The 20605-nt window shown below is 40.0% G+C and overlaps 1 protein-coding gene across 1 annotated transcript; it reads left to right on the forward strand.

The window, feature by feature from the left end:
* Positions 1–1035: 1035 nt before the first annotated feature.
* On the forward strand, positions 1036–20339 carry dnajc22 (DnaJ (Hsp40) homolog, subfamily C, member 22). The gene is made up of 4 exons (XM_051924087.1): positions 1036–1293; positions 11255–11821; positions 11911–12210; positions 18377–20339. Exons 2-4 carry the CDS (start codon positions 11294–11296, stop codon positions 18554–18556), a joined length of 1008 nt encoding a protein of 335 aa, XP_051780047.1. The 5' UTR covers positions 1036–1293; positions 11255–11293; the 3' UTR covers positions 18557–20339.
* The last annotated feature ends 266 nt before the right edge of the window (positions 20340–20605 follow it).

Genomic DNA, 20605 nt, shown 5'->3' on the forward strand with positions numbered 1-20605 from the left:
CGGGCCAAAGTTAAGTATTATTAAAATCCTGAGGGGCGAATCACGGACGGTGGCAAATCGGCACCTCGTTCGATCGAGCGCTGGCGGTTCTGGTTCTGCTGTTTAAACGAGTTCTTCCTTCCTTTTGTTGTTGCAGCTTCACCCTTGAGAGGAGGACGGTTCTCGAGCAGATGGCAGGCACACGAGAGTGGGTCTTTGAGAAACTCTGGTGGCTGAAGGATCAAACTAAATAATGCTGGGGTGATCTATTTTTGAAGACTACACAATTTTAAAAAACATGAAGAAAAAAGTGTTTTTATGTAATAGTTTTTTAATTACTTTCATGTTTTAAACAAGATATGTGGTAAAATATTTGATCGGCCCGTTGTAGCGTTATCATTTTTGCCTCTCTTTGGGCCCCATATTTCGAACCAAAAGGGGAATAATTAGGCTACAGTGAAGGCAATTTCTTCTGCTGCAGAGGTCCTAGGGGCCATAGGTGGCGTATTCGAGATTTCCCTATACGGTGACATTTTCTTAGATTATCGGTGTTAATACTCGGGTAAATCATTAGTTTATTTCTGAACGTAGTCAGGATGGTCTCGTCCATAAATGGGCCGCAACTTTTTTTATGGTCCGCCAAGGGGGGGCGTGGTATGTTAAAAACTAGGAACCCCTGGACTGTAGTAACCCTGCCCTGCTACACTGTATATCTAATCCGTTTCAACTGGAAAGGGAAATTTTTTATTCCTCCTCCTCTCTGAGCCTTTTAAGGGGCTAAGGTTTCCAAATGATGGAAAAGAACTGATCATTAGGGCTGCGAATAATCGCTGATTGATTAATAACGTGGAAGCGCATAACCGTCCCCATGTATGTGAGCGCTCTCCCGTTCTATTTCTATAGGACCAAAGTACGGAGTGCTACGCCAATAGTAAGCAAATGCTGCTCTCTACTGGTACAGAGAGAGAGTGACACATTTTCACATAAATTATATATCTGTCTTCTTCGATACAGTGCGTTTTTTTCTTTTTGAAATCTTTCTTTTGATCATCTTGCACGTTCGTTACATTGTGAGCGGAGTGGTGACGCTCATTTCGTTTACACGTCAATAGGCGAATGCACTGATTTTGACATCTTTACAACGCTATCAACTCTATGACTCAAATTCCGATTTGTAAATCGGAGGTCAAATTCAAATTCGCCTTCGCTGCGTATTGATCAGAAGGGCAGGTTGAAGGTGAAACACGCGGCGCGTTATGTCGCAACACGGGAGCTCTGAAGGTAAAGTCCGCATCGACGGAGGGAGGGACGCAGGTAGGTCTGTTCGATCATTTTACACGCTAAATCGATAACTTTAATAATTTCTTGGTTTATACTTCTTAAATGTACTTAATCTCTTAGATTAATTAAGACAAATCATTCAGTGGAACGCGTTTACACACCAGCGTTAGAAAGCTGCATTTTCTGTATGTCAGGTGGAGCTTTTCTGTATCGCGGAATAACACGAGAACTGCCTTAGCCGTAGTCACGAGTAGTTCAGTTTTAACTTTTACGGGCACGTTTTGCACGTGTAATAACACCACTACATAGTAAGACAGGGTTAATCTTCGTACTGTTTAACGTTTTCTTGAGATAAGATGGACGTCTCTTGGACCGTCCGCGTTCGCTCCACGCCCTTCTCTCGTTTCAGTCCATCGAGCACACTCCAGGTGAAATGAACCTGAACCGTACAGTTCACATCTTCACATTAAATGGTGTCATGTCCATCGTTTCCCTCTCATTTTCATAAATCTAACTTGCAAGAGAAAACTTGGGGGTTGGTGGCAGGATGGGCACTCCAGCCAATGTGTTTATATGTGTGTATATATATATATATATATATATGTAAAATCTGGTTCCATTCACTGCGGTGGGTTGGCACCCTGCCCGGGATGGGTTCCTGCCTTGTGCCCTGTGTTGGCTGAGATTGGCTCCGGCAGACCCCCGTGACCCTGTGTTTGGATTCAGCGGGTTAGATAATGGATGGATGGATGGATGGTTCCATTCAAAGTAGTATGGTGCTGAGGTCGGTCCTGATTTGGGATGGGGAGGTGGTTTATTGTGTGGTGGAAGTGGAAATGCTGTATCAATGCATGCTCCCAACCTCTCCTCATCCTAAGTTCATCGATTGCATGATTGTCTAGTACCTGGCCTGGGTTGTGCTGTACTTTTCATCACGACCTTGCTGATCTGAGTGACGTGGTGTCAACTGTGGACCCTGAATGTTCTTTGTGTGGACATAGACGTTTTGGCCCCAGTAAGCTGGATGATCTCCCAAGACATGTGTTTGGTTGATGGACAACTCTTAAGTTGTATCAATGTAACAATTGTGTGTGTGTGAATGTGCACTCTAAAAAGTAAAGTATCTCTTCATTGAGACATATAGGGGTACCATTTTTGGTTTCTAAAAGACTCTTACACACGAAGGTTCTAGAAATAACTTTTACTCAGATCAATAACAGGCTCCATACAGTAAATAACCATGAACTGATGGTAAGAGATTTGTAAAATGGAAATGGCTCTGGATTTTAAAAGGACTCTCGCTGCATACAGTAACACACGCTAAATTCTGGTTTGCTTAATCTGTTAGTGTCCTGCTAAGTATCCCCTATACTTTAAATATTTCAGGGTTTTTTTTCTTCACATTAGGAAATTTTTCCAAGCACAAAAATCCAGCTTCATGTGCGAAGAACCCATCCCATAATGAAATGGTGCTTGGTTAAGCAATGTTTCTATAAGAAACCTCACAACCTAGTAAAGAGCCATAATGTGCCATTAAAGAATATATGTGCCATTTTTAAGTGTGTGCACTGCAACAGACTCTGGCTCAGGCTCTGTTCAAGACTGATTCCATGTCTTGAGCTTGATACCCTGAAATTGGACCATCTAGGTTCGAAAAATGAATGGATGGATATTTGTGAAAGTTTTCAGAACTTGCTTGTCTAATGAAAAAATATTTTTAATTTTTCTTTGGCTGATGCCTTTATCCAAGGCAACGTATGACATCTGAGATAAAATTGGTCCCATTTCTTTTGTTTTCCCACTTGGAGTACAGGCAGCTGAAGTAACTTGCTCATGATCATAACGTAAAAATGCAAAGGGCTAAGCATGCTATGCATTTGAAAACAACTCTTTGTATGAAGTATATCATTAAACATTTGATGCACAATTCATTGGTTATACATAACTGGATTCAGATCTAAAGTTAAAAGTTAAACTTTATTTGTAAAGCACGTTAAAAACAGCCTAAACTGAACCAAAATGCTGCACAAGATAAGCTAAAAGTAACTATACACATAACAAATTCACAATCATGACAAACTATATAAAAGATATACTTAAAATACCCACATGCACACTTAATCATAAATGTACTTGAACCAACATATACCATTATAATATTTAACATCTTATTGGGTCAAATACCAGCAAAAAGAAATGTCTTTAATGATGACCTAAAAGTAACTAATGTCTGGGCAGAAGTAATTTAATAAGGTAAAGTATTCCAAATAGAGGGAGCAGACACCACAAAAGCTCAGTCCCCCCTTTACTTCATCCTTAACATTGGCACCACTAAGAGCATCTGGCTAGTAGACCACACTGTTCTCATTGGCATATAAACATGAAGGAGCTCCAAAAGGTGTGTGTGGGGGGGTATCCCATTCAGAAGTCTAAAAACGTGTAACAGTATGTTAAAATCAATTATGTAGTGAATCAGAAGCCAATGGAATAAGGTCAGTATTGGTAAGATGTGGTCACACTTGTGAGAGCCTGTCGATAGGTGAGCAGCATCATTCTGGACTTCTTGCTGGTGTTGTAACAATGCCTGATCAGTACCTACATACAGAGAGTTGCACTAGTCCAAGTGCGATGTTATAAAAGCATGAGTAGCCTTTTCAAAATCACTGAAGGAAAGAAAGGTCTTTACCTTAGCTAAAACCTTAGGAAAAAAACTACACTTTACCACAGAGTTTACCTGTTTGCCCAATTTGAATGCGCTATCAAAAATCCCACCTTCGTTCCTAACTGAAGATTTATAATGTATGGTGAGTGATCCAAGAACAACGTCAGGGACTGTATTGTGGTGCTTTGCTTTGATTTCAGTGACAGATTTGAGTGTTATCCGCATAGCAATGAATAAAGAAGCCATACTTCCTAACAATTGAGCCTAAAGGCAGCATATATATCAAAAAGAGAACTGGCCCAGGAATGGAATGCTGGAGAACTCCACAAGTAAGAGGGTCTCTAGGATCAAAACACACCTGGGTGAATAGAAAAACTCCTATTGCTTAAATAGGATATACACTGTTTAAGGGAATTGCCTTGGATGCCTACGTACTGTTCAAGGTGAGATATAAGAATTGCACAATCCACAGTATCGAAAGCTGAGGCAAGATCTAGCAGTACGAGAATAGCAGAATCCCCAGTGTCAGTAGTTAGAAGAAGGTTATTTTAAACCTTTAACAGCACTCTAAGTAAGAGTACCGTTAACTCTTGTTAGAAGCACTCCTCTGAGAAAATCATTTTGATAAAATATCCATGACATTGCTTTTCTGCACTTATGATTTGTATGCCCTTTGGGTAAAAACATTTGCCAAATAAATTTAAATAAAATAAAATCAAGTAGAAGTAAATGCATACAAGTGTGTGCAGGGCAAAACTGCACCAGCACTAATTACTACTCTTCATCTACAAGATGGCCCTTAAGGTCTGAGTGCATCTCCAGCAAATCCCCACTGACTGACTTTAGTCTAAAGGTCGCGTCACATCTGATGACTTTTCTAGAGATTTCCACTTGTAGACTTCAGTTCCATAAGTGAACCTTAGGCAATCACATAATGTGACATGCCCAGCAATTCACTCCAGCTCGTCCGTAACTTCTGCCTTAAGTCATAGGAGTGGACTTTGTGTGCATGAGAGATAACAACCAATGAGTGCCCACCTGGAAGAACAATCTTAAAAACAGAAGTGAAGCTCATCTCTCAGATATCTCATGTTTGAAGTACTGTGATAAGATGTAAAATAGAGTGTCTGAATTCGCTGTGCATGCAAACCCTTTTCATGACAACTGGCTCTGTCAGGCAGCACATTATTGGCTGTCAGAAAACGGATTAGCCTGCATTACTTTGGAAATGTGAAAATGTGCTGAAAACCTGACGTGACATGCCCAATGATTTCTAGTTGTGTAAATTGTGGCCCGACAACAAAATCAGGATCTGCAGTTGTCATGTCTGATATCCTCTCTGACTATAAGTTGTGTAATGTGACTTCAGCTTAAGTCAAAAATCTAAAAACGGAATTAATCAGCAGATCTTAAAGCTTACTCAGATATGAACTTGTCCACTTCAGCATTCAAACAGCAGCTGGTATTTTATAAAGAAGGCTAAAATTAATTACTGAGAAAATTACATTCATCATCATCATTATCATCTTCACTTTTCTCATCTTCATGAGGGTTGTGCTAGCAATATGCTGAGTTGGGCTGACTAGACAGCTTTTTCCATCACCTCGTAGAGTATTCCATATGCTTCCTTGTTATCTGAGAGGTTTAGTCACACCAGTGTGTAAGGGGTGTTCTTCCATTGGACTATATGAGATACAACTCCTGAGGGCAGAGTCTGGGTACGTTCTAACCACATGCCAAACCACCTCCACTTCTCCTTCAGTCTGGAGAAGCCATATTTCTGTTGCAAAGATTCCCCCATATTGCTGAGCACATCACCATCTCACAGAGTGTGAGACCGCTAACCCCTCTTGACTGTCTCATTTTGGCCATTTGTAGTGGCCATCTTAGTATACCTTTAAACTGGTGTGTTATTAAGCTTCCCAGAAAATTCTGCACCAGTAATACACCTCTTCATTGTCAACAGTACAAAACAGAGGTAGACCCTTCACATATAGAGGTATTGTAATTACCACCTGGACCTTCAAAAGAACACCATGGATGTTTGGAAAATAGTGAGACAGTCTTAACTGTATTAATTGCTTTCCAGCACAAAGTAAAATGAAAGAAGGGAAGAATGCTTTCAAAACATTACAGAACAAGCAAGACAGCCTCTATTTCTGTTTTCTCACATAAAACACGTCATCATGCAAGAAGATTGAAACTGACCACCAGACAGCTGCCTAGTTTGAGTCCTCCAACATGAGAGACAATGGAAGAGGAGAGAATGTGTATAGTATATTCAAGAACCATTTATCTGTTTAATACAGTGCCTCAGTCTTGACAACATTTTTAAGTATAAAACAATGTTTACCTAGTGTGTAATAAACCCTTTGGTCTCCACCTTCAGCCAAAACTACCAGGGATCTTACAGTCACAACTAACTTTGTTTAGAAATGGAGCTCTCGTAAGTTTTGAAAGGCTCATAATCTGCCAACCCCAAACGAATTTAGGGAATAGAAAAGCACCACCTCAGTAGAGTCTATTCTTTCCTCTGTCTTGACCAGCGTATTTATCTACCTCTGTGTCCCCCAACCCAACCATCATGTAATATGTGCTCCAAAGCCAAACGAGGTGGACCCATAGAAATTCTTACATTTTTCTACCATATAAAATTGCTTTCTCAGAATATTCAGAGAGAACTTAATTACTCCCATTACAGTTGATGTAATTGTCTATTCTAAGAGTGAAGCCACAAAGCTCTTCTTTACTCAAAGAGCTGTGAGAATCTAAAGCAAACTATCGAGTCATGTAGCTGAAACAGAAACTTTGACAAGCTTTAAGATGAATCTGAGTGAGATATCAAGACATCTTAGCTGTGAGTTAAATAAATGAGATGAAAGGACTGAATGGTCTCCTCTTGTTTGTCAAATTTTTTATGGTCTTAACACCTTTCACTCTCTTATCTATGTTTATTATATGTCACACTCTTTTATGCAATGTCAATATTAACATAACACATTTGCTTCATTAGACAATATAAAGTATAAAGTGATCGCTGGTTGCCTGTTTAAAGGGTCAGTTCAGCCATAGACACAGGGAATTGGAGGGTCAGTCTTGTCAACGATATCCTATGGTGCTTTGCAACTAGAAGCATGTTCAAGACTTTGACGAGGATTAGACTGCTCCTGCCACATCTTAGGAGAAAGAACAGAAGAAAATTGTCTAGTGCCTTTCACTTTTCTCCATCAATTAGAAATCAAAAGAATCCACTGTGGCTATCCATGTACAGCAGGGAGTCTTTAGAGCCATGAATGAATATCCTTGATGTACAGTATCTAATAAAGCAGGAGTACTTAGAGGTCTGCAATGGCTGTAGGTTTTCATCCCAACCAGTTTCATAATTAGAAGGCCTAACAGATAATGAAAGTTGGTATTTAATTTTATGGCTTGTTTGTGCTTTCATTCTCCCAAGACACAATTTTTTTTAAGAACTTTATCGATATGTTTTGTGGTTGCACCCTTCTGTCATATTTATTCTAAACATTGTATTAACACAGATACTTCATGATGCATACATGCAGGTTTAAATGGAAGCACTTTCCTTTATTATTTGCACCTCATTATTAAATGAAGGCTGGTTTAGAGAACAGTCAACAATTAAAACCAAAATGTAGCAGTTTAAAATTAAATTGGGCAATTAAGCATTCTGAACTGTAACAAGCAAGTTAACTAAAATTACCCCCCTCCCCCAAATATTACTTTATTAGTAAATAAATGGGTTCCAATTTAAAAAAATGTTTAAAATAAAAACCTGCAGTCACTGTGGACCTCCAGGACCGTAATTGAATACCCCTGTAACAGAGGGTCTGTTATGTCTATCAAAGTCAGTGTCTTTGAAATTTACATAATTGATTATTATTAATCAAGTTTTCAATTGGTTAGTCAGTCAACTAGTTAACTAATTAACATTAATTTGTATCTGCATTTTAGATTAGATTAGATAAACTTTATTAATCCCATGGGTAAATTCAGAAGCAGAAACATAAAAAACAAGAGTACAGACTCACAGGAGAGATAATACACTCAATCAATCAATTGATAAATAAATAAATAAACTTAACAAGTGTGCCAGGTGGAAGCACTGAATTGCCTAACAGCAACGGGCAGAAAAGACCCCCAGTGGCACTTCTTAGTACACTATGGTGGAATGAGCCGGTGGCTAAAATTTCTCCAAGTGATCGCCTCCTGGAGGGATTTTTCATGATGGCATCCGATTTTGCCACCATCCTCTTTTCCACAATAGCTTCCAGTGTGCCCAGGGTTTACCCTGTGATGGAGCAGTCTTTTCTGATCAATTTGTTCGGGCATTGTGCATCTTTTGTACTCAAATTGCTTCCCAAGGAGACTGCAATGTAGAACACCACACTGGCTACTGCTGACTGGTAGAACATTTCCATCAGCTTGCTGTACACATCAAAAGACCTGAGTCTCCTCAGCAAGTAAAGTCTGCTCTGGTCCATCTTATTTAGTGTCACTGCATTGTCAGACCAGTCCAATTTGTTGTTTATGTGAACCTCCAGGTACCTGTAGCTTGCAACCATTTCAACATCCTCCCCCTGAATGGTCACTGGTCTCAGAGAATTCTTGGCATATCAGAAGTCCACCACCAGTTCTTTTGTCTTGCTGATGTTGAGTTGCAGGTTGTTGTACCTGCACCACAAGACATTGTCCTCCACAACCTTCCTGTATGTCAACTCATCTCCATTATTAATGCAGCCTATGATGGAGGAGTCATCTGAACATTTCTGTAGATGGCAAGCGCTGGTAGATTACAATATGGATGGATATATTTGTGCATATAAACACTTCTTTTTTTTTGCTGTTCCATGATAAGTCACCCTGAATTAAATTAGGCTGATAAAACATTACAAAGCAGACTGAGGGCTCCCCAAAATATGTCCTGCTGAGGTGACAGCAATCAATGGATGAGACTCAATCTAATATAATCTGGACAACAACTTTTATTGTGAAATAGAACACTGTTAGATGTTTTGTCTGATAAGACTTTGTTCCCGACTCCCAACCTCTGTATTGAGAATCAGAATGATATATAATAAAAAAGAAGAATCCTTTATTTAATATAGAGCCTTTTCTATAATGAAGACCATCCCAAGGCATTTTATTTCTTTATAATTGGGTCACGTGCAGGTTCAGCGACAGACAGTCAGAGGAGGGGTTTGAACTGGCAGTATGTTATCCACTGCATCACTTTGCCTGTTAAAGCACTGCTGTTTTTCTTTTATTGTAATCAAGTGTTCATCACAGTTCAAATAACACTAATGTGTAATATACTGTAAGTAATAATAGCCAACTGCTTTCCTATAAAAGAAAATGAACGCATAATGGCAGTAATAACAATAAAATTACCCCACTCCAAACCACTCACAAAATCTGACCCGTTAAAAAGATAAAAAGAAAACAGCCTGAGCAAAATCTAGGGGGGAAATGCAGTCCAGATGTCAGTTCCCCTTGAAGTAAAATTTAGGGAGAAAGAAGACGAGAGCAACGGCAATCACAATCAACGAACAGACCCATGTCAAAACACTTTTGGTGAGTAAAATAATGGCGGTGAACACTCCTACATTGAATGTTTTGAACATCAGGGTCCTTAGACAAATATAAATTGCAAGCTGTGTAAGCCCATGCTGTAAAAAGCCCTGGGCTCCTATAAACTATTGAAATCGTCAGATAAAAAAAATTGAAATGCAAAGATGTCAGGTAATTGAAAGTAACCACTCTGGGCAAGGCATGAGGATCTATCTGTGATTTTGTCCCACTGGCCCAGTTAAGTAGGCACTCATGATATTATTTTCATTGTCCCTGCAGGCTTTACATTCGATGTTGTACACCTTAAAAAACTTTACGGTAAACGACATTCCGTATAAAAACCTTGTCGTAATCTTTAATGAACTTGCCCTGAATTGAGGATTCTTCTACTTTTACTTTGACACTTTGCATTTGTCTATCTGTGGAGAATGCCACATACAACTGTCCTTGCCCAAAAACTGGCAAATAAATTCCAACGCAATACAATGTTTGACCTTACGACTTATTAATAGTCATTGCAAAGGCTGGCTTTATGGGAAACTGTCGCAGTTTCAAAAGGACATAAATCGATTTGAGAAATCAACATTGTATCACTTTCAGCTGATTGAGTAAGAATTTCTGCTTGAATTAGATTTTGTTTCAAATCTGTAACAACCAAGTGAGTTCCGTTACAGAGTCCACACTTTGTATTTAGGTTTCGAAGGGGCATGATAATACATCCTGCTTTCAACGTAAGACTATGATTTGGCATTCCAGATGATGTAATGCTGTTCAAAAAGTCCACAAGAAAGTTTTGTCTTTCATGGTCGTGAACAGTTTCAATGGAGTCATCACTTAGATAAGTAACATACTCACCAACAATGAAGTCAGTTACTTGATTGTTAAGTCATTAAACAACCTCATTTTTTTAGCACAGAATGGCTCACTTGGCAAAGGACTGTGGCATGTCCTTAGACAGAGTCTCCTTCTTTCAGCTTCATGCTGTAGCTTCGCACTTCTTTCTTATTCAGACTTGTTAACTTGGGGGCACATTGGCATGATTTAAATCTAATCGAAGATAACGGAGCCGGCTGGGCCGGACAGACGGAAACACACTTCCATGTGTAGACGTTTAGATATAAGATTAGTAAAAATAGCTTTCCAAGAAAGAGGGGGTATTTAATGAATGTCTAATTTCCAAACAAAGAATTAGTAATGGGTGATATGAAGCCTGACACAGATGAGCATACAGAGATGCCACTGGTCTTGCAGTAGAGGATGGAAAGGACGAGGCGAAGATACAGAAACATTGCAAGTTTTGAGTTATAAGTAAAAGGAAAAAGAGGAGGATGAAATTTCAAATTCAGACTTAAGGGACTGAAATGTCCAGTACCTGGCATTGTCAAAAATGTCAGCAAGAGTTGAAATGCCAAGGTAGGCTCATGAGGTAAACAACATGGCATGGCCACCTAAAAAAAAAAGCAGGGATATTGAAGATGAGAGTATACGAATGCCATTTTGGGTAATAATCTACATGTTTTTCAACGAACACCATAAAGTCAACAGGCACTGTTGTTAGATCAACCAACTAAGCCATAGTACCACCAAGATCATACCAATGGCAGTCAAAAATAGCCTGGCACCCCAGTCTTTAAGCCCACACATTAAATTTATAGATGTTCTTGAAGATCCCCAAGACAATGTCATTGCAAGCTAAGATAAGAGTTTTAGACAACTTCACATTGTATTTTTTCCCCCCTGCAGAAAATTTCCTGGTACATCTCCAAATCCTCATGGCATAGCATGCAGCAACGACGGCTTTGGGTCACATATGCCCTTTGGGCAGTAGGAGGCCCACTAGGGCTTCATCATCTTTATCTACGCAGGGATAGCCATGCCCTCTTGTGGATGCTGACCTTTGGAGGCTTTGGTGTGGGCTGGCTACGGGAATTCTTCCGACTGCCAGCATACGTGAAAAAGACGAATGGTAAGCGTCGCCCATCTGGGATGCCAGTACCTCCCATAAGCCCAGTTCGTTTCTTGGGCCAGGTTTGCATGGGCATTTACTTTGGAATGGTAGCTCTCATCTGCCTCTCCTCACTCAATTACTTTTACCTCCTGGTTCTGCCTCTGGCTGTCAGCATGGGCATTCATTTGGTGTCCAGTGTTGGTGAGGAGACCTCTGATCTTCACAAGACCCTGATGGCCAGCCTGGTGACATCAACTGTGTTTTATGGCCGACCACTAGGTACCTTTCCAGCTAGTTTAGTAGCCAGCTTGACTGCCACTCAGAACCGACGCTACAAAGGTGGAGAAACTCTTGAGGAGCCCCTAGGTAATGTACCTATAAATCTTTTTTGTGGGCAAACTGTTGGATATCTGATCACAAGAAACTTCATAGTATTTTTTTCTCTCTTAACCTAGGTGTGAGACTTTACCGCCTCAGTCTCGCCTGGCTAGCATTCTCTGCACCTTTGGCTTATTGTGTAGTCTACAACACCACAGCCACCATCTCCTATGTAGCTGAGAGTATTGCTGCCCTGTTGGACTGGTTATGGTTCTTCCCTTCTTTGCGTGTCCTCTTGGAGTCAGTTCTTCTGCTGCCTTACCGAGCCTTCTGCCTGGTAACTGGGGGAGGGCGTCTCATCTTGGAAGACTGGGAGAGAGTCCTGGAGCGGTTTGTCAGCATTCACAATGAGAGAAGGGAGGCAGCCATGCAGGTGAGGTCCAACAAAGCCAAAGAAAGTGTATCTGTATCGTATTCAAGTTCAAATTCAAAACTTCTTCATTGGATATGTCAGCATTAATAGCTGGAATAAGTAAGCACTTTGGGAAAGCCACCTCCTAAGTACTGAATATATACAACAGTTACGTGAGCCTAACTTCACAGACTGCCTACGTGCTGATTTATACTTCTGTGTCGGGCCTATGCCATAGTTACGCTGAAAGCAGTTTATACTTCTGCATTGTACTATACTGTAGGCACATGCCTGAACGTTAGTTAGCAATGTTTGTAGCATGCAAGAAAATAAAATGCGGGCAGTTTTTTCCCTCCAGGATCACCGCTTTTGCTGCTACACATTTCTTCCATAAGCGAACATATTTGTCTCTCTCATTTTTCCCCTTTTTCATACGTGTGATGGTGTGGGTCGGCTCCACAATACCAGATGCATCCTGGGAGCCTCTTGAACCCACCACCGCTGCTAATTTACCCAAGGATGAGCCAACGAATGAGTACACAACACACAAAGCAAGAGGTTGCTGCTCCAGTGCTTTTATTATGACACAACAACAAAACAGTGTTCAATAAGTGCAGTGTTCAAAATGTTCAATACAAATAATCCATAAAAGTAAGGTGAAGATGAAGATTAAAAACAAATAAATAATCCATTAAAATCAGAGACAATCCACAAATTGTTGATTCTTAAATACTGCCCTTTAATACCTGGTGCCTTCTCTCCTTATCCCATTCAGAACTCGCAGGAGGATGAGACACCAACCGACAGGTGCAGTCAACCTTCATATCCTGGCTACATTCCCTGCGGGCCAACCTTTTGATCCACACGCACCTCTCCCGCCACTCACACTTGGCCGTTGCGGGAGACACTATCCATAGGGCTGCTCCCACTTGCTAGCTATGACTCAGTAGGAGCGCCTTTTCTTCAGCCTCAGACTCCTGCAGCCATGAAGCTCACTCTGGACCAACGGCCTCCTGCTCCCTGCAGCACAGGCACTCTCACTTTCTCTTCACGGTTCTGTCTTCTCTCCATTTAACTTCTGTCTCTCGCTGGTCTTTCTCTCACTTGTCCAGCTAATTTTCTTCCTTTTGCCTTCATTATCCAATTCTTTTCTGACCCCTCCTTACTGCGCCGGCTCCCTTTTTATCTGCCTCCGTGGGTACAGCATCTTGATCACGAACTGTGGAAAGCTGATGAAGTAATTCAGATAGACCTCATTCTCATGTGCAGGTGCGTCTCACCCCAATAAATCCACCCACCCTCCCCCGCAGCTGCATGAACACGCACACCCACAGAGATCGGGCCAGCCAATTGTTTATTTATTTATTAAAAAGCAGACACCTTTTTCTAAGTCATGGATTTGCTATACTACAATACATTCACTGAGTTCTAAGTGGAAGACGAACAGAAACCTGTTTAAGGTTATATGTAGTTACCAAACTGACCAATCAGAGCCATAGGGGTCTGCGTAAGATCCGCGTTGGCACAATTTGTAGTCACAGTTTTGAGGAGGTGCATATCAGTCCGTAATACACCATAGGCTACACATGCTACAGCATAGGCTTGACACATAAGTACAAAATCAGCCTTACATCTGTGCCTGCCTATCTTATTAGGTTGTGTAGCATTAAATCTTGACAAGCAGCCATCTTAAGTATTCCGCCAGTTTGAGTGTAACTTTATATCTCTTGTCAGTGGTTCTGTCCTTCTGTATTTGTTCTGTGTTTGTCTGTCCCTATATGTTCTATCAGATAAATAGCTGAGTATTAGAACCAGATTTCCTGGACATAATCAGTGACTTTTGTTTGTTAAAGCTTCAGCTTGAGGAGAATCCCATCAATATTAGTAATTATCACTGCAGAGTGCAGGGGGGAGTTGATTGATCCAATAGAATCTTGTGACCATAATATTACACATTTCTCAGAGCAGAATGCCTACTCAAAAGCTCAAAATGTTACATTTAATGTTGTATCTATCCATTTTCTGAACCCACTTATCCAGTGGAGGCTTGCTGCAGCCCAGAAATAATCAGGCACAAAGCAGAAACAATCCTTGGGTGGGGTGCCACTCTGTTACGGGGTGAACATACATACACACACACACACACACACACACACATAAGGGCTAATTTAACAACGCCAGTCCAGCCCGCCTGACTGTCTTTGCACTATTGGAGGAAACCAGAGCATCCACAGCAAAGCCATGCAGACATGGGGAAAACACCCAAAGGGCACAAAGGACATGAACCCCAAGTCTTCTCGTTGTGAGGCAGCAGTGCAACTAACGCACATCCATGCTCTTACCTAAATTAAATGTTGACCAGATGCAGCAAAGTCTAAAAAGTTAAAACAGGACAAACATTTAGGCTTGGAGAAAGTTGAGGATTAGTGGAACAGGTTAAACAGTTTTTAATGTGTAATGCAGGACACTTTTATCCCAAAATTTAGAAGCAGTAACAAATGAAAGAGAACTCTGCAGTTGACACATAAGGAGCTTAAAAGACATTTCAAAGAAAAAAAATACAGTAATTGTATGAAGTGTACAAGATAAATAACTGCATTGTTAATCCTTGGGTATGTGAGACCTTGAGAGTAACATTTACAAAAGGAATGATTAAGTGCATTTGGAGAGAAGTGTTGCAGAAAATGGAAAAGATGACTCAAAGACATTTTCAGTATTTCAGCAGTAAATGATCAGTGAAGGAGGAGTATTAGCAGCAGTGAGAGCAAACTAAAAGATTCGGGCTGTGAAGTAGCAAATGGTCTAAATTCCCATTTTTTTAAGTTTTCACATGTAAACTGTGCCCTCTTAAAAATGAAGGTGCCAAAGTGGTTCTTCAGAGCCATGCCATAGGGGAACCAATTCTGGGCCCCGAAAAAGGCGCTCCACATCATCCATTTACTTAACTTCATAACGGGTTTCAAAGGTAACCATGAATTGACAATATAGATTTGTGACAATGACATCATAATATTAAAAGGACTCTTGCTTTATACAATTACTCAGGCTTAGTTCAGGTTTTCTTGAGGTGGAGATTAAAGATTTCTGTTTCATCCCTACATTAGAAACCTTTGAAAAGACCAATGAACCAAAGTTATATACAAAGAGCCCTTCACAGAATGAAATGATTCTTTGTCAAGCAAAGGGCCTACAAAGAACCACAAAACCCAATAAAGTATCATTACACACCCATTATTTTTAGGAGTGTACAGGAAAAAAGCACTGCTTAGATTAAAATGGCTGCAATTAATGAAATCACTGAATGATATTTATCTGCATTGCTTGAACAGGGCAGCGAGTACATATATACAAACCCCTGACATGTATTTTTCAAAAAATCAACATCCATGAAGGAATTCCTATTAATTGGAAGCCAGAAGATGTTGTCCCGTTATATAGTATATTATGGCATTATATATTCATGCAAGAACAGGAGTTTTACTGGACAGTCAACATTTGTTCAGAAGAAAGAAGTTGTATTTTACTAATATGCTAGAATTCTATTAGGAAGCAACAAAAGAATATAATCAATGTGGAGCACATGATATTATTTATCTTGACTTTAACAAAGCATTTGATAAGGTGCCACATGAGAGGTTGGGCATCAAACTAAAGGAAGGGGGAGTTCAGGGTGTAGTGTGTAGATGGGTGCAAAATTGGCTCAGACACAGGAAGCAAAGGGTAATGGTCCGAGGAACCTCATCAGAATTGGCTGATGTTAAGAGTGGTGTTCCACAGGGGACAGTGCTAGGGCCGCTGCTATTTTTAATATATATATATAAATGATTTGAATAGGAATATAAATAACAAGCTGGTTAAGTTTGCAGATGATACCAAACTATGTGGATTGGCAGATAATCGAGAATCCGTTGAATCATTACAGAGGGACTTCAAAAGCATACAAGCTTGGGCAGATTTGTGGTAGGTGAAATTTAATGTAAGTAAATGTAAAGTATTACACATAGGAAGTAAAAATGTTAGGTCTGAATGCACAATGGAAGGTCTGAAAATGTACACCTTATAAGAAGGATTTAGGAGTCAAAAGTAAACTCTGCTCTCAACTGCTAGACAGGGTTCAGATGCCATTAAGAAGGCTAACAGAATGTTATTTGGCACAGTGCGGGAGTCCAAGAAGGTTCTGCTCAACCTTTATAATGCACTGGTGAGGCCTCATCTGGAGTACTGTGTGCAGTTTTGGTCACCAGGCTACAAAAAGGACATAGCAACACTAGAAAAGGTCCAGAAAAGAGCAATTAGGCTAATTCCAGGGCTACAGGGGTTGAACTATGAGGAAAGATTAAAAGAGCGGAGCCTTTTCAGTTTAAGCAGAAGAAGATCAAGAGAAGACATGATTGAAGTGTTTAAAATTATTGAGGAAATTAGTACAGTGGATCAAAACTGTTATTTTAAAATGAGTTCATCAAGAACTTTATGAGGTTTTTTTTTCATACAGTGAACCACAGACACATGGAATAAATTACCAAGTAGTATGGTAGAACGTAGGACTTTAGGGATCTTCAACACAAACTTGATGCTATTTTGGAAGAATTAACTGGATAGGATTGGCGAGCTTTGTTGGGGTGAATGGTGTGTCCTTGTCTAGATTATTCTAATATTCTGATATAGTGAAGGTGATTGAACCAATTCTAGATATCCATAGGCCAGTAAGCCTAGCAGGCATCATGGGTAAATTAATGGAAAAAATTATTAAGGAAAAGAATGGGCATCACCTTGCAAAACAGGTGTATTAGAAAACACTCAGTATGGATTAGATGGGCAGGTTCTATTTTACTAATATCTGGTACACTATATTAATATACTGGAGTTCTATGAGAAGCATCAAATGAATACAGCAAGGCAGGTGCATATGATATTATTTACGTGATTTTCAGAAGATAAAGTACCACGAAAGGTTAGTGGTCAGACTATAAAACAAGCGAGAATTCAAGGCAGTGTTTAGGTGGATACAAAATTGACACAAATATAGTAAGCAAAGGATATGCTGAGGGGACCTTTTTTGGAATTAGGTGATGTTAAAATATTGTGTCCTTTAACATTTCAAAAATGACCTGGATAGTAATAGACATAGCAAGCTGGTTAAGTTTACAGGTGATACCAGACTAGGTGGAAGAGCACAGTACATACTCTAGAATGAGCAGAATCATAACAGATAGATTTAGACAGCATACAACGCAATGCAGATTTATGGCAAATGAAATTTAACATAAATGTAAAATATTACATAAAATGAGTAGAAATGTTCAATTAAAATACACAATGGGAGGACTGAAATTTGAAAGTACCCTTTATAAGGTAGACCTGGGTATCATAGTAGTCTCGTCACTACCTACAGTGTACAAAAGCCATTAAAAAGACAAATAAGATGTTATGGTGTAAATTGAATGCAAGTCATGGGAGGTTATGCTTAATATGGCCTCACCTAAAGAACTGTGCAGTTTTTGGCTCCATATTACAAAAAAGACATTGCAACACTAAAGAATGTCCAGAGAAGATTGACCAGGCTGATCCCAGAACTGCGAGGTATGAGCTATGAGGAAAGACTGAAGGAGCTGAACTGTTTCAATTTAAGGAAACAGATTGACAGGTGACATGACTGAAGTGTTAAAATGATGAACGGATTAGTACAGTGGATCTAAGCTGTTATTTAGGATTTCCTCAACAGGGACACATATGTTAACTTGATAAAAGCAATTTTTATACAAATGTTAAAACATTTTTCTTCACACAGAGAACCAGAGAAAAATTAAATATATTACCAGGTATTGTGATAGAAAATAAGACTTTAGGGATTTTTAAAACTCAGCTTGAGAAATTAGGTGAGTAGATTGAAGTGCTTTGCTGGGCTGAATGGTCTGTACTCTTCCACGTTGTTCCAATATCTTCTTCTCTCTCCGTCCATATGTCTGTCAGTTGGTCTTCCTCTACTCAAACTCAATCTTTCAGTAAGTCTGACTGTCATAATGCCCTCTGTTAATTCAGTTCCAAAAACGGAATGTAGAAATTTCTATTTCAACTTCACTGACAAAAACAGAATACAGCTGTCTTCTTAAAAGAGATAAAGATGATGCTCTAGGATGAGTCAGTATAACCTGCAGATGACTTTAAACAATGTCTGATTTCCCCTTAGGTGCTTGGTGTCAGCCATGGTGCCACCTTTGAAGTCATCTCTCACAATTACAGAGAACTGGTGAAAATGTGGCATCCAGATCACAATCCACACAACAAAGAAGAAGCCACTAGGCAGTTCATGGAGATCCAAGAGGCATATGAGACTTTAGTTCGCCTGAACAAACTTCAGCAACATTGATCAGAGCGGATGGAGTCTTGACAATGCACAAGCAAACAGCCTAGGCGCTGCATAGACAACATGCTTAGAGAGAAGAGTGGACACAGTATAATGGGTGAAAGGGGACCTTCTGCAGTGGGTATGCTGCACAACACAGCAGAGTGTGAGAGATAAAATTGAAAGAGTGGCCATCCTGTGTTTGTCTAAATAATTCACAATTAGAAAGACGATATTAGAGTAGGCACTATACCAAGCAAGGCCCATTGTGCAACTTTCATTTTCAGGTATCTTTAAAATATCAAGTCCAGAAAGTGGGAGTGGTATTTGTAAATCGCTAGCATTTGGTTTTATTAATTAGGTTATCTGTGTGCTTGCTAGAGAGAAGACATGCCATATTAACTGGAACAGCACCTTGCGTAAAAGCTTCTCCTTGTGGAAATGTGAGGGATTCTCAGATGAATATCCCATTGCAACTGCTTCTGAAAAATGCACAATTCAACAATTTCTGAAAAGTAACATGCTACTGCTTCAGCCGTTACCTGTTCCTGCACACTAGGTAGATTTTTTTCCCTGTATGTGTTTGTACAAATCAATGCCATACCTGAAAATATTTAGACTAATTTGGAAATGCTATCATATTTTTCTCCTTACATTACCAAATATTGTCACAGCACGTGCTGCTAGACCACCATCAGCATTGCTGGGAAAGAAACCTCTCTAATATCTCATTCAAGGATTGGAAATTGATAGTTGATTCAAAGCATTCATTCTTCTTCAATTTGTGCAAAACACACTGCAATTCAGCTAAACATCGTACACCAGACACACCTCTCCAAATTAAAGCATCTATCAGGAATTGGACTCAAATATTTAACAATGTCAGGTAGCTCAAGCTTCACTCAGGCATAAGTTTTGGGAATGTCCAAAATTAAATCATTTTTGGGAAAAGAGCTGTTGTTACGAGGGGCGTCTATTTATTAAGAATTTCAAAAACAAATTACATCACTTTTCTACATAGTCGCCTTCCTTTGTGATGCAACTTTCCTAGCGTCGTACCGACTTTTTAATTCCCAATTACTACTCCTCCCGCCATTACCATTTCCAATGAAAATATAAAAATGCGGAACCCCCCACAGGATGTACGGTCACCAAAAGTCTTCTTACAACAGTCTTTGGAGTTATTTCAGATGAGTTTAGATTATCTGGTGATAAACTGAACATTGTTTCCTTCATTACATTGTTAGTATGTTGAGTAGTTCTGCTCAATTGGAAGAATCCATTTCATAATTCAATGAGAAAATTATATTTTATATTAATTGAAGCTGGGCGGCACGGTGGCGCAGTGGGTAGCGCTGCTGCCTCGCAGTTGGGAGACCTGGGGACCTGGGTTCACTTCCCGGGTCCACCCTGCGTGGAGTTTGCATGTTCTCCCCGTGTCTGCGTGGGTTTCCTCCGGGTGCTCCGGTTTCCTCCCACAGTCCAAAGACATGCAGGTTAGGTGGATTGGCGATTCTAAATTGGCCCTAGTGTGTGCTTGGTGTGTGGGTGTGTTTGTGTGTGTCCTGCGGTGGGTTGGCACCCTGCCCAGGATTGTTTCCTGCCTTGTGCCCTGTGTTGGCTGGGATTGGCTCCAGCAGACCCCCGTGACCCTGTGTTCGGATTCAGCAGGTTGGAAAATGGATGGATGGATGGATTAATTGAAGCTATAAAAATCTTATTGTCCTTGAGTGGAACTGTGCAGTACTTCTTTAGAATTTGACAAGATTTCATTAATGTTATTCAGTAAAGGGTTTGCTGAGCTCCAGTCTGTGTTTCTGCTGCTTTCCTACTGCTTGAATTAATAAGAGGTCATGTAACACAGTGGGCCTCTTTTTTATGTTAGTAATTAGCTTTTAGATGGGGATGGGGCTGTTGATTGAGGGTGGGGCTCTTAGGGTGATTTCTATAATATATGAGATCAGTCTTTATATTATATAACTTCCGTAATGCATGGATTTCAAACTTTTTTTCTTTATTACAAAGAAAGAAAAAAAATCATTAGAATCTCAAGCAAAGCACTAACTCATGCAG

This window comes from Erpetoichthys calabaricus, chromosome 3 (assembly GCF_900747795.2).
Source record: "Erpetoichthys calabaricus chromosome 3, fErpCal1.3, whole genome shotgun sequence".
Taxonomy (NCBI): Eukaryota; Metazoa; Chordata; class Cladistia; order Polypteriformes; family Polypteridae; genus Erpetoichthys; species Erpetoichthys calabaricus.